At 37.3% G+C, this 13,667-nt stretch overlaps 1 protein-coding gene and 1 long non-coding RNA gene across 2 annotated transcripts in view; one reads left to right on the top strand and one right to left on the bottom strand.

The window, feature by feature from the left end:
• Positions 1 to 6,616: 6,616 nt before the first annotated feature.
• On the bottom strand, positions 6,617 to 8,591 carry LOC124091532 (uncharacterized). Its single transcript, XR_006851369.2, has 3 exons — positions 8,365 to 8,591; positions 8,197 to 8,286; positions 6,617 to 7,661 (listed from the first exon to the last, which is right to left on the bottom strand). It is a non-coding gene; the product is annotated as an uncharacterized LOC124091532 (long non-coding RNA).
• Brwd3 (bromodomain and WD repeat domain containing 3) overlaps positions 7,815 to 13,667 on the top strand; it is a 156,810-nt gene continuing 150,957 nt past the window's right edge. Inside the window, exons 1-4 of the mRNA XM_046442605.2 lie at positions 7,815 to 8,057; positions 8,186 to 8,244; positions 8,451 to 8,480; positions 8,878 to 8,937. Coding sequence (XP_046298561.1) covers positions 8,027 to 8,057; positions 8,186 to 8,244; positions 8,451 to 8,480; positions 8,878 to 8,937 — 180 coding nt within the window. The 5' untranslated portion in view covers positions 7,815 to 8,026. The remainder of the gene's footprint in view (positions 8,058 to 8,185; positions 8,245 to 8,450; positions 8,481 to 8,877; positions 8,938 to 13,667) is intronic.

The following is a 13,667-nucleotide window of genomic DNA, read 5'->3' as shown; positions in this document are numbered from 1 at the left end:
ATTTAATAAATGTCCTGTATCAGGCTGAAGAAATTTTTTTTATTCTTAGTTTGTTGAGTGACTTCTTTTATCATGAAGTAGTGTTGGATTTTGTCAGATGATTTTTCTGCAAGTATTCAAATGATCATGTGGTTTTTATCCTATATTTTAGTGTTATGATGTATTACATTAATTGTTTTTAACATTTTAAATTTACCTTGCATTCCTGTGATAAATCGTGATTACTCATGATTTGTAATCCATTTTATGTGTTTGAATTTAGATTACTAGTATTTTGTTGAGCATTTTTGGCCTTTTTGTTTTTGGTACTGGGGATTGAGCCCATTGGCCCTTTACCACTGAGATACATCTTCAGTCCCTTTTATTTTTTATTTTGAGACAGGGTCTCAGCATCAGCCTCCCAAGTTGCTAGGATTACAGGCATGTGGCACCTGTGCCCAGCTTTGTAGTGGTTTTTTGCATCTTTATTCATAAGAAATAGTCTATAGTATTATTTTCTTATGATTTTTGTCTGCTTTTTTCCATTGGTTCATTATACTTATATAGTGTAGTATTCGCACATAAAATGAGATAATTTGATCAATCTCATTCCCCAGTGTCTTCCCTTTTCTTCCACACCTAAATCCATTGATCTCCTTGCTCTACTCTACTGAGCTCCCTACTATTTTTATTATTTTTTAGTACACTATAATTGATATAAAGTTAATATTACCTCATAAAATGAGTTAGGGATCATTCACATCATCATTTGTTTTGTAAGAGTTTGTGAATGTTTGCTAAGAATTCTTTAAATGTTTGCTAGAATTCACCAGTGAAGCTAAATGGGCTTAGGTGTTACTGGGATTTTTTTTTTTTTTGATAGTTAAATCAATCTCTTTAATTGTATAAGTTTATTCAGTATTTTTTCTTTTTTTCAAAATTTAAATGGTATTTCTTTATTGTCAGGTAATAGTGTATTCGATTTAAGAAAACTTTTTTTCTGATTATAAAAATAGCTTAAACTAATTTAGAAAAACTGGAAAAATATAAAGTGGAACGTAAAAATCCACTACACCAAGCTATTCACATGGACATTTTTGTGTATTCCTGTGTGTAATCTTTCTTTTCTTCTTCTTCCTTTTTTTTTTTTTTTTGGTACCAGAGATTGAACCCAGGGGTACTTAAACACTGAGCCACATCCCCAGCTCCTTTTATATTTATTTAGAGACAGGGTCTCACTGAGTTTCTCAGGGCTTAGCTAAATTGCTGAGGCTTGCTCATGAACTCTTGATCCTCCTGCCTCTGCCTCCCCAGCCTCTGGGATTGCAGGAATGTACCCAGGACCACTGGAGGTCTTGAAATGTATCTCTTATGGATAATCAGGCAGCACTGAACCTTCTGAATTCAGTTGTTTCCAGCTCAAAGAGTAACTTCCTTTAGTATTTCTTATAATTATGGTAGCAAAAAATTGATTCAGTTTTTATTTATTTAGGAATGTCCTTTTTCATCTCCATTTTGGTGGGGGTACTGTGGATTTAATACAGGGGTGCTTTATCATTGAACGACATCCCCAGCCCTATTTATTTATTTATTTATTTTGAGTCAGGGTTTCACTTAGGATCTCACTAAGTTCCTTAGGGCCTTGCTAAATTGCTGAGACTGGTTAAGAACTTGTGATCCTCCTGCCTCAGTCTTCCAAGGTGCTGGGATTACCAGTTTGTTCCACTGCACTGGACATCCTCACTTCCATTTTTAAAGTTATCTTTGCTGAAAATAGCATTTTTGTTTGATGTGTTCATTCTTTGGTCACATTAAATATGTCACCCTACTGCCTTCTGTTCTCCATAGTTTCTGATAGGAATTCAGCTGTAATGTTTCCCTAAAAGTGAGGAGTCATTTTTTTCTTGCTGCTTTCAAATTTTCTTTGACTTTCAGCATTTTAATATAGTATGTATGTTTTATGAGTCTCTGCATTTATCCTACTTGCAGTTCACTGAGCTTCCTGTATTATATAAGTTTATGGTTTTTCAACAAATTTAGAAAGGTTTCAGACATTACTTCTTTGAATAATTTTTTTTTCTGCTTCCTTCTTGCTCTTCCTTCTAAGACTTATAAATAACATATATATTAGTATATTTAATGTTGACCCACATTTCTCTAAAGCTCATTTCATTTTTTCTTTTTCATATTTCATCACTTTTTTCTGTTTTTCAGAGTTCATAATCTATATCAATTTAATGACCAATTTGTAAATACTTTTTATTATTTCTTTTTATTTTTTTGGTATTGAGGATTGTGTTGGGGAAAAGGTATAATGGCAGCTACACCCCCCCAAAAAAAACCAACATGGCGCCTGAGGAGCTTCTCTTCCTGCCTCTCCCTTTCCTGCTGGCGCCAAAAACTCCTGCTGGCGCCCATTTCAAATCTCGCTGGAAGGAAACCTTAGCCCCAATGAGAACTAATTTCGTGGGCTCCGGAACTGACTTCTGGAGGAACTTACCAATAAACGAGTGACCCGTCATTTACCTAAGCCCTGCCATCTCTCCTTAGATCTATATAAGCCCACAGCCTTTTGTAATAAAGTGGAACTCTCCCTGCGAAGTGTCTTGCGTGGAGGAGTTCGTTCAGATTGAACTCAGAGGCACTCTACCACTGAGACACACCCCCGTGAATTTTTATTTTGAGACAGGGTCCCACTAAATTGCTTAAGATGACCTCTAACTCATGATCCTCCTGCCTCAGCCTCCAGAGTTGCTGGGATTGATTACAGGTGTGTGCCATGGCCCCTGCCTTTCCTTTACATTTTTTATTTTATTTTTTTATTTTTTGGGTACTGGGGATTGAACTCAGGGGAACATGGCCACTGAGCCACATCCCCAGACCTATTTTGTATTTTATTTAAAAACGGAGTATCACTGAGTTGCTTAGCACTTTGCTTTTGCTGAGGCTGGCTTTGAACTCATGATTGTCTCAGTCTCCCCAGCTGATGGGATTCTACGCCCACTTTCCTTTACTTTTTTTAATATTCATTTTTTAGTGGTAGTTGTCATCACCTTTATTTTATTTAATCAGTTTTCTTTATTTCTTGGAACACATTTATAATGGCTACTTTGAAGACTTAATTAATTAAATCTGATGTGCTCATTTTCACAGGCAGTTTCTGCTCCTTGCTTGTTTCTAGCATATGGTTTATACTTCCCTGTTTCTTGTCATGTCTCATAATTTTTTATTGGAAACTGGGTACTTTAGAAAATATATTGTAGCAGCCTTGAGTACTAGTTCCAGCTACTCCTGGTCTTTTTATTGTTATGTGCTTGCTAATTCATTGTGTAAAGCCACTGATGTTGCTCCTCAGTGGGTGCAGTCTTGAGTATGCACATAATCATCCTTGAACTATACTGGTTTGTGTCAGGGCTCTCTTAGTTTTTGGGGATTTTTTCCTCTGACCATTTTCAGCTCTTAAACCCCACTACCACTAGTTGTCTGCTGATTGATTGCCCTATTGTCTCCAACAATGCCCTGGGGGATAAATTGCTTCAGACAGAGCCAGTCAAATTTGGGTTCCTTTGAAAGGATATTTCTCTAGGTCAATGTTTTGAGATTTGGTCTGGCTCCTGGAGGGCTCTTCCCAGGTGTCCTTTTCCTCTGTTTCTAGCAAATTAGCTGGCCTACAGTTTAGCCTAAGACTCCAATGAATCAATCAATTTCCTCCCAGCTGCCTTTTATCACAACCATCTTTGTTTTCTAAAGCATTCATAGGTTTGAATTTCTCCACACTGGGGTGCAAATAAAGTCATTTCCTTTGAGCACAAAGTTGGAGCTTGCTCTTGTAAGGTCTGCATTTTTACCTAGAGCAAAATCTCTGAGGCACAAATCTGGTAATATGGGCTGGGACACAGCTGATTTCTCTTTGATATTCCTACTTTAAAAGATGCCTGTTTGCAAGAGGAAGTGGGCAATAGCCCTAGGTCATTTGGCTTGCTTCTCTTTATCATGACTATTGCTCCTCAATTAAAGTCCATGTCATTTGAGGCTCCACTATACTCGGTGGCACCACATCCAACATGTAGTTTTGTGCCATGTATACTGCTGAGTAGAAGGTAACCACCACCTAGTGTCTACACTGGAGAAGCATTTAGCCTCAATAACAAGGAATCAGGGGAAACATTAGAAATGCTATTGTCCTGCCCCTTCCAGGAAGGAAGTTACCCTCCACTAGGGAATTAGGTGTCCTCCATTCTTGCCTATTTTGGTTTGGAGCCAAAGTTGCCTTTACAATAGGCTTGGGAGAGCAGGCTTGGAACAGACTGAGTCTTGGTTCAAGTACCACAGACTTTATCAGTTCTTAAGAGTTTTACATTTTCTTGAATGATTTTTTTTTCATTTGCTTTATGTCATTAGGACAATTTCCAGAGACTTTAGATGGTTGTTTGTATTTTCATTTTCATCAATTTCATATGGGAGCTTGTCCACAAAACTCATGCTGTCAGGTAGAAGTGGTATGTTTCCACTCACATGTAATGTTACTATTAATGTAGATGAATTTACATTTCCCATTTCAATTCTGTTTTCTATATATCTCATGCATTTTTGTTCTATTTCTCCTTTTTTGCTTTCTTTTGTATTAAGTATTTTGCAGTGCAATTTATAATGATAGTTTCACTATATTTTCTGGGCTTTTTTTAGTAGTTGTTTTTGTGCTTACTATATAACTCTTAGCTTATCAGAATATACTTTACTCTCACACTAACTTAGTTCTCATGAGTTATACAAATGTTACTTTTAAACAGTCCTACTCCCTTGTCCCCCTTTTCCTATTATTGTTAAGCATTTTAAACCTAAGAAGTATGTTTAAAATATTAACATTACAATGTATGCATTTTTTAAGTATTCTATACAACTTAGTTTTCTTAAAGAAGCTGAGATTAGGAAACAATAAAAACTGCCAACTGCCAACTGCCAGGAGTCACCAGAAGCTGGAAGAGTCAAAGATGGATTATCATTGAGAGCTTTCAGAGGTAGCATGGCTCTTATTTTGGATTTTGGGCCTCCACAACTGTGGGAGAACAAATTTCTGTTGTTAGAAGCCATCCAGTTCATAATGATTTATGGCAGCCCTAGGAAACTAATACACCTACCTAGTAAACATTCTAGAATATTTTCTTTGTAAATCCATTTTTTGGCTATAGTTTTATGAAGTTTTCACTCTCTTCCCAATTAAAACTTTGGTCCCACAGTTAAAACTATTGATTCAAAATGTTATAAAATCTTTAAAGTATTAGCTCCAATTAATTAGCATTGATTCTGAACAACAGACAAATGCATTTTCAGTGAACATACACATTCCAATAACTTCTTTATGTATTTCATTATAGCCAGGAGAACAGCATATAATTTATGCCATTTTCATCAACTAGTTGCTTATCATCTCCAAATTCACCCTCACTTCTCTGTGATAAAGCATCTGGGTCATTTAAATATTTTTTCTTTTGTTATCTGGCATCAACACTTTATCAGTAAAAGATGCAAGAAAGATAGTGCAGGAGATTTTGCTTTCTGCTTCTGATGTGCTCAATGGATAGACTGCTCCTTAAAGATGTACAATCTCTTTTTTTTTTTTTTTGGCCTGGCTTCTGTGATGCAGTTTCAGCAGGAACAAGCAACTTCCCCTGGTATCCTCTCTCTGGTTGGTTTTGTAGTAAAGTGCCTATGGTGAGACTTCCCTGTGAATGTCTTTCTCAGGAGCCCTAAAAGATTAATTCTAGAGGATGAGTTTCTAGCAAGTTCCAGTGGGCCAAATTTCAGTAATTTTCAGAGTTTGGAGTGTTAGCAATCTCTGCCTGCAAGGCATTGCAGCATTTTTCCTGCCATTGGGTGAGCAAGCCTGTCAGCTGCATCTTCAACAAAATCTGAAGCTTAGCTCTGGTTGTAGAGTTGGGGTGGAGGGTGTTCTATATAAGTTCTAGGTGGTACTGGCTATATCCATTTTATCTCCTATGTCTACTATATATCTTGTAGTCTATATTCTCTGGAGTTCTTTTTAGTCCTTACTAGATAATACCTCCTTACTCCAATCTTCTGTTATTATTCTTCACCTTAAATTTCTGTTCTAATTATTGTATGCTTTTTCTCTCTTTTCTCTACTTATACAGAAGTAATTATTGAAACAACAGTGCCACATAAATTTTGAAATTGAACATAAACATATTCTCGCATGAATTTTACAAAAATTCTTGTGAAGCATGGAAAATATTATTCATTACTCACACTTTACAGGTGAGGAATAAGGTTCACAGAATGTTAGGGGTCCAAAGTCATAAAGTCATTTTTATTATCTGTATAATAGGGTAATTTTCTAACCTACTCCTAGGGTCACTGTAAAGATTAAATGAGGTAAAAGAATGTAAAGTACTTTGTAGTGGTTTGATAAACTATTATACTTGAATGATAAAAATTATTCACTCTGGTATTTTGCTAAATCACTTGTAACGATTTGTCTAGGTCTTATATCTTTTCATTATCTAATTTTTTGTTAATGGTATTTGTTTTGTCAAGTACCATAGCCAAGCAAAGATAAATCCATCAATTTAAAATCACCATATATTTATTGCTGAGGAAAAAATGGCTGGGGTGGATGGGGGGGTAGAGGGAGGGAGCTGGGGAGAGGGAGGGGGAGAGGGAGGGAAGGAGAGATAGGGCACTTACAGGAGCAAGCTAGTCAATTTGGATAAAGTTCATGTCAATTTAATGGAATTCTAGACCCGCTGTGGTCAATGCCTGAATTATAAGTGAGGAAATCAAATTCCTAATAACACCCTAAATTTAGGTGAAATTTCAAATTTGGATATTTCAACATAATATCACAACTCCAACAACATTTCTAGCCTCATCGGGTTCAGCTTTTATTAATTATATTAGTTAAAGGTGGGGTGAGAACAGGATGTAAGTGAAATAGGAACAGAGAGACCTAGTTTACTGTCTGTGTCAATTATTACACAAACACTTTGATCAAAAGACAGTGTGTACTAAGAGTGGGGGTTACATATTAAGTAACAAATGCAGTCCCAAATCTGTGGAAAACTACCTTGCATATACAGATTTCCATAACCAGGCCATACTTAAAAAAAAAAAAAATCCTTAAGTAGTCGGATGTTTGAAAACACGATAAAAACTATCCAATAGGAATGGGACAGATATAGCTTATGTTAAACTTTCAGAAGGAGTAAATGCTTCATGGCTGACAGAAAATTTCTCAAGCAATCTTTTTCAGAATCGGGGGACATTTTAAGTAGTCTTGTAACAATTTTAGCACCACACTCGGGACCCGTAAGTACAGCATTTTCAATTGGTACAAAAATCATGTTTTCTTCTCTTAATCATAATGCCCATTATGGGCTAGCCTCCTGTTGGTGGGGGAGGGAAAAAAACAAAACCGCTTAGGTGCCCCATGAAGGCAACTGAGTCTAGGCAGCCCCCCACAAGTTCTTCACCACCCAAGCAGGAAGAATTCTCTGCCGGAAAGGGCCCAACTGCCCTCACAGGAATGGCAAGCGAGTCCAGAGCTCGCGGACGCCAACGCCACCACAGAGTTCTACGGCGGTTGCCAGAGCGTCGGTTGTCAGTTAGCACCTCCTTCTCCTTTCTAGAGCCGTAGCTAGGCAACCCTCAGTCCTCTGGAAGAGCTAAAGTCAGGCGTTTGCGTTAGTGCCTCTGGCGGCGACCAGCGAGTGCTGCAGGCTTGTTTCAACGTTTTTACCCTCCCCTCTCTCCACCCCCTTTGCCCCCGCCCACCCCTCCGCGACTTCGGCTCCTCCCTCCTCTTCTCTCTCCCTCTCCTTCCTCCTCCGCCTCCTCAGCTCTTGGGCTAGAATATCTATGGGTCGAAACGTGATGCGATGAATTCGAGAGAGACCGAAACTGGGACGAGGAGTGCGGCGGAAGCGGCGGGACTCCCGGGCATGGGGGCTTCACCACAATAGAGGCAGCGCCTCCACCCGCCCCCGCCAACCCCTCCGAAGCGAGCCCCCCAAACCCCCTCGGGAAAAGGATGGCGGCGGCACCTACTCAGATCGAAGCCGGTGGGTAGCTGTGTCCAGAGGCTAAGGGGATGGGGGCTTAGCGCGATGGCTGTCAGTTTCTTTTGAAAAAGCTTCTATTTCTCTTCTTTACCTTCCTCTCAACCTCTTTTCCCCCCCCTCTTCCTCAGAGCTGTATTACCTGATCGCTAGGTTCTTGCAGTCCGGACCCTGCAACAAATCCGCTCAGGTGAGAGGGAGAAGATGATCCGGGAGTCGTGGGGAATGGTTCCTGTGGGGGAAATTGAGGCAGCGGGGTGAGAGCAGTTGCGTTGAGGGTGAGGGAAAGGCCGGCCTTGACTAGTCCTACCGTCAGTGGCTGGGTTCTAAGTGGAAAAGGAGGAATGGGTTGGTGATTTGAGCTGCTCTTCATATCCGTGTTTCCCTTTTGCTCAGGTGCTAGTGCAGGAGCTCGAGGAGCATCAGGTAAGGAGCCCCTTGGGGAAGGTTGGGGTGAGACTGTAGGAAGGGGAGGGCAAGTCCTAGGCGGAGGGCAGGCGCCAGGAGGGAGGCTTCTATATGGGCACCCGTAGCTGTTATCACAAGGGTGAACCGGTTTCTTCTCTTAAAGGGGGCGGCCGATGCTGGGGTCTTAACTCGCCCCCTCTTTATGTCTTTGGGAGTCGGTTTTACAGGATATACCACCCCTCGGCCTTCCCCCCACCCCTCCACACACACACCCGTCTACCTTTGAGGTAGTAGCTACTGGGACAAGAGAAATAAAGACACCAAGGGTCGAGGACCTGGGTCCAGTTGATGGGGAGTGGAGGCTTCGCCTTCATCTTTTGCCCCCCCTCCCCCTTTCTTTTCCTCTGGCCCCCAGCTGATTCCGCGCCGCTTAGACTGGGAGGGGAAAGAGCACCGAAGAAGCTTCGAGGATCTGGTGAGTAAAGTTTTCATTTCAACTTAATCCAACTCTTTCTCCACTCCCTCCCCACCTTGTACCCCCAACCCTCCCCGACCCCTCATCCTACGGCCCTCCAGAGCTTGTTGCCTAGCCTAAGGACGACTGCCCCTTCCCCCTCCCCCGCGAGTCGGAGAAAAGGGTACCTAGCCTTCCCTTCAGCCTCGCTTGTTTCTACCCCAAAACTTTGAAGAATGTGAGTTGATTATTAGAGATGCCCTGTTGTGGATTATGAATGTTACAAACATCAGGGAAGGCCCATTGTAGGGGGAAAAGGGAGAGAAACCAGGGGGTTATCTTGGGGCACGTACCAAGGACTGACGCTAGCCAATGACAACGTTGGTAACAGCCCGGAGTTCCGGATTAGTGGAAGAAAACTGGTTTCTGGTTGGTCCTGGCTTGAAATACGGGAACTGAGGCCAGGCTTGGTCTTTTTTTTTTTTTTTTTTTTTTTTTTTGAGGGGGGAGAAGGGGCTCAGAAGGGGAGTTGACGGACCCTGGACTAGGAGAAACGACACAATTAAAAATAATAAGGAGCATCGAGTGATTCCAAAATTTGCCGGTTTTAGATAATAGGCTACCGAATAAAAAGCATATCATTGTATATCTCAGATCATAGAAAATAGCTCATTAAATCTTCAGTAAATCACATTTATACAGATGCATTTTCACGAAATAAAAACTGTGGATTATGACCTTTTTGAGAATTGGTGAAATATGATTTTGGGATTACAAGGAGATAACAATGGGCATATTTAAAAATATACTCTATATTAAAGGACCAAAGGCATTGAATTGACTGTTGTATCTCCTACAAATACAGTACCTACTGTAAATGCACCTTCTGTTCAGCATTGACACAAAAACATGGTCCTTTTTATTTTGGAGAGGAAGTTCTGTATTAATCATATGCATAGTGAATTGTAAGGTAATGAAACAAGAAAGGGGTGCTGTTACTGAAATCTAAATTCAGCTATCTTTCCATCAAATAAGATCCAAATGAGGAAAATCAGGCAAAGTTAAAGAAAGTTGGAGCATTAAATATAAACAAGATGGTTTAAAATATGCTTTTAATAGAACAATATTAAATTACTTGTTTATTTTGATATTTCTTTGTTTTGCAAGTGAGTTCATGTTATTAATTATTATACAGTCTACTCATTAAATATTTTTTTTTATTTTGCAACTTACCAAAGGTGATATAAGAATCATTACAAGGGTAAACTAGACATCTGTACTATTAATGGTAATAATTTCTCAGCAGTATAAAATTATTTTTGAAAAACTATGTATTATCAGGTTATTTATAGTCAGGCTCTTTGTTGGACTTAAGTTCTGCCTGTCCATCAAAAGGCAAAAACAACAGTGCCTACTAATATATGTTTTAACATATAATTACCAATACTGCTTTAAAAACAGTTTTAAAGTTGAAGTATATTGAAAATGTTTTTCTTTACCTTTATGCCTCTTACAGTCTGTATGTGTATACAGGTTAGTCTTTTTTAAGCAAGTGGAAAAGGAGACTTAAAAAGATTTTTTTAAAAATTAACTTGATGGGATATTTAAGTAAAAAAGTCAGCTTACTAGATATTTCCTTTTGTTTATATTGTAAAGGCAAAGTTTTACATAATTGTAACCAATGTTCATTTCATGCTTTATATTTCTCTGTATATTTTATGCTTTATATTTTTTGCACATACTTGTGTAATTAAATAGTCATCATTTTTTTAATGGTAAGAGAAAATTCAGTTGTATTTAAGATGTTATATTTTGATCCCATCTTCCAGTTGAGCATTTGTTGCTTCCACTTTTTGAACCCATCTTCCAGTTGAGCATTTGTTGCTTCTACTTTTTCACTTATGTTTTTTCCTGGCTAGGTGTTTTTTTTCTGCACCCTGCTTCCCTTGAGTTATTTTCTTAGACTTTAAAGTGGATTTATCAGGTCAAGGGGCTTATCAGTTTAAAATGCTTTTGTCATATGTTATAAGATTAATCTACAGAAGACAGTAACTGTACTAATTTTTAATGTCCACTTCTAGCAACTTAATGTGAGTTTTCATTATGATTTTTTAGTCTTTTGGTGATTTTAATAGGTGATAATGGACTCTAGTTGATTTAAATGACCTTATTTTTAGTATGAGTGAGGCTTAACCTTTAACCAATTATTTTGAATTCTTGTTAACCCATTTATAAAGGATATACTTTAACCTTGATTTTTTTTACATTTTGTATTTTTTATTTACTGATTCTTTTTTATTTTAATATTTCCTTATGCTTTTTTTTTTCTGTGTTAGGGATTGATTGCCAGGACCTTGCACAAGCTAAGCAAGTGTTCTACCATTTGAGCTACTCTACCAGCCCTTCTTTATACATTGTTTTTTCTGTACTAGGCATTGAATCTGGGGGCTCATACATGCTAGGAAAGCACTGAGATACATCTCTAGCCCTTTTTTCATTTGAGACAGTTTGTCCAGGCTGACCTGGAACTTGTAATACTCCTACCTCAACTTCCCTAGTAGCTACAATTATATGTGTCCTTTACCACACCTACTCTCCTTATACATTGTTAAAAATTTATATACACAGATAATTTTGCTATTATTATTTGAACATTATGTATACTTTTTGTGTTTCATGTAATTTGTATATCATGCTTTTAGATATTTTTCATACTTAGATGCAGATTTTCAAGGGATATTACTTTTTGATATTCTGTCTTGAATCTGTTCTCTACCTGTGAATTTCTTTGTAAAGAAATAAGGGGCAGGGTTGAGTGAGAATTTGAACAGAAGGAACAGAAGTACAGTGGCTAAGAACCGTGTGTGCATTATTAATTGCTAGATTCATCAGTTGTAGATTAAAATTAGTACATATCTGACCTCTAAATTTGAGTGGCTTAATTGTGCAAAAGATGGATTATTTTTTCTTGGTAAATATTTTTAAAAGTGCCGTTATTAGAGCAATGCATTTATGGAGTGTGGTCTTTGATTTAGCTACATGTTTTGTATTGAAATTTAGGGCTCAGTATTAATAAATAGCATAATTTTGATATATATGGCTCATTAAATTATATAGCAATACTTCAAACTTAAGGAATACTTGGGTATGAAAAGGAAAGAATAAAAATTCATAATGAAGTGGTGAAAGATTGTAAACAGGGATATCAACATTTGATCAGAATTGTGTAACTATATGTACTTCATATATAAAACAAAAACCTTGCCTGTCTGTTCATATTATATACTTTGAATTCATTGCAGTCTTAGCTTGATTAATCCAGAAAACTATTAAGGAAAGGATAAATTTTGCATCTTCAACACTAAATTACTACTTTTACTATTACCTCTCCCAGGGGAGCCCCCCACTTTTTTAAAAAAAATTCATTTGATGCATTTTTTTACTCCTAATTTGGAATAAAAGGGAAGGTAATTTTTTGTTAAAGTTACCAGTAGGAATGTATTGACATATCTAGATCAGAATTACCTTTAAAAAAATGAGTCTGTACATAAAATGTTTGGAAGTTCATATTGAACTAAGTTTTGTGAATATGGCATTCAAAATAAAGCAATCTAAACTAGTTTTCCAGAATTTTAAGTAACGGTGGAGAGTTTTGAAATTGTGATTGTGTCTGAAGTTTGATTTGGGCATTTTTCCTTATTTTCTGTTTTCTAGTTGTCTGTTATTGACAATAGATTTGCTGCTCGCAATTTATCTTAAGGTTATAATTTAAATAATTGCAAATGTCCTTTAATTTTTGGTGATCCTGGTGAATTGTTGGCATCAAGGATGTGTCTGTCTGTCTGTGTGTTGTGTATCTTTAAATAGTTTTTGTTAATATTAAATTTTATATATTGAAATTATGGTTTAGAAGCTTTTAATAAGACATGGCTTAATATTTTTGAGCCATTTTAAGAGTCTTCCCATCATAAGACTTAGCCAAAGATATAATTATCTTCAGGTGTGTTTCATATTTTTACATTTGTTCAAGATTTTTATCTATAAAATTGAAAGCACTAGTTAGTGCTTACATTTGAAGTGACATAGATTTTACTACCTTCATTTTATATACAAAAGACTTGAAGTAATTTAATGGTATTTAAAAAAATCTTTCATCAAGATTATAAGTTCATTAATATCTTTAAAAGAATACATGCATCTATGATGATGAATGTTACTAGAATTTGCATCTGCATATAAAACATTCAAGTTTAAAAGTGTTTTCACATTATATCAATTGATTCTCACCAACTAATTTAAAACATTATTTGAATTCCTGACATACCTGTATTCTTTCCTTACCTAACCTAGCTGTTGTTCTCCAATTACTAGTTAATAGTTTGACTTGTCTATTATAACTGAATGACACTTCCATTCTACTAGCATAGTCACTGCATCTCTTAGTATTGAAGAAGTTTACATATGTGTGATTTATTAACTGCCATTTGGAGACACAGTCATAGTTTGGAAGAACAGAATTTTTCATGAGAAACCAAAATCTATGTGCTGCTTAAGCCCAGTGCAGCATAGCGTGCATATGATGCTTATAGGTTTTATGGCAGAGAACAATTAATATGTGGAAACCAGGATTCCTGACTCCTGACTTACTGAGTCAGGAATAGACTCTTTTGCTCTCCAAACTTTTTATCTGTAGCTATTTTTCTGGGTTGATTCTTGGCTTTTCACATTTGGGTTCTAGAAAACACTTTGTG

The sequence above is a fragment of the Marmota monax genome, unplaced genomic scaffold (assembly GCF_021218885.2).
Source record: "Marmota monax isolate L192 unplaced genomic scaffold, Marmota_monax_Labrador192_F-V1.1 WCK01_AAM20220418_F8-fsc00212, whole genome shotgun sequence".
NCBI classification, from domain to species: domain Eukaryota; kingdom Metazoa; phylum Chordata; class Mammalia; order Rodentia; family Sciuridae; genus Marmota; species Marmota monax.
Note: the sequence above shows the minus strand (reverse complement) of the source record. Positions and strands in the feature narration are given on the sequence as shown.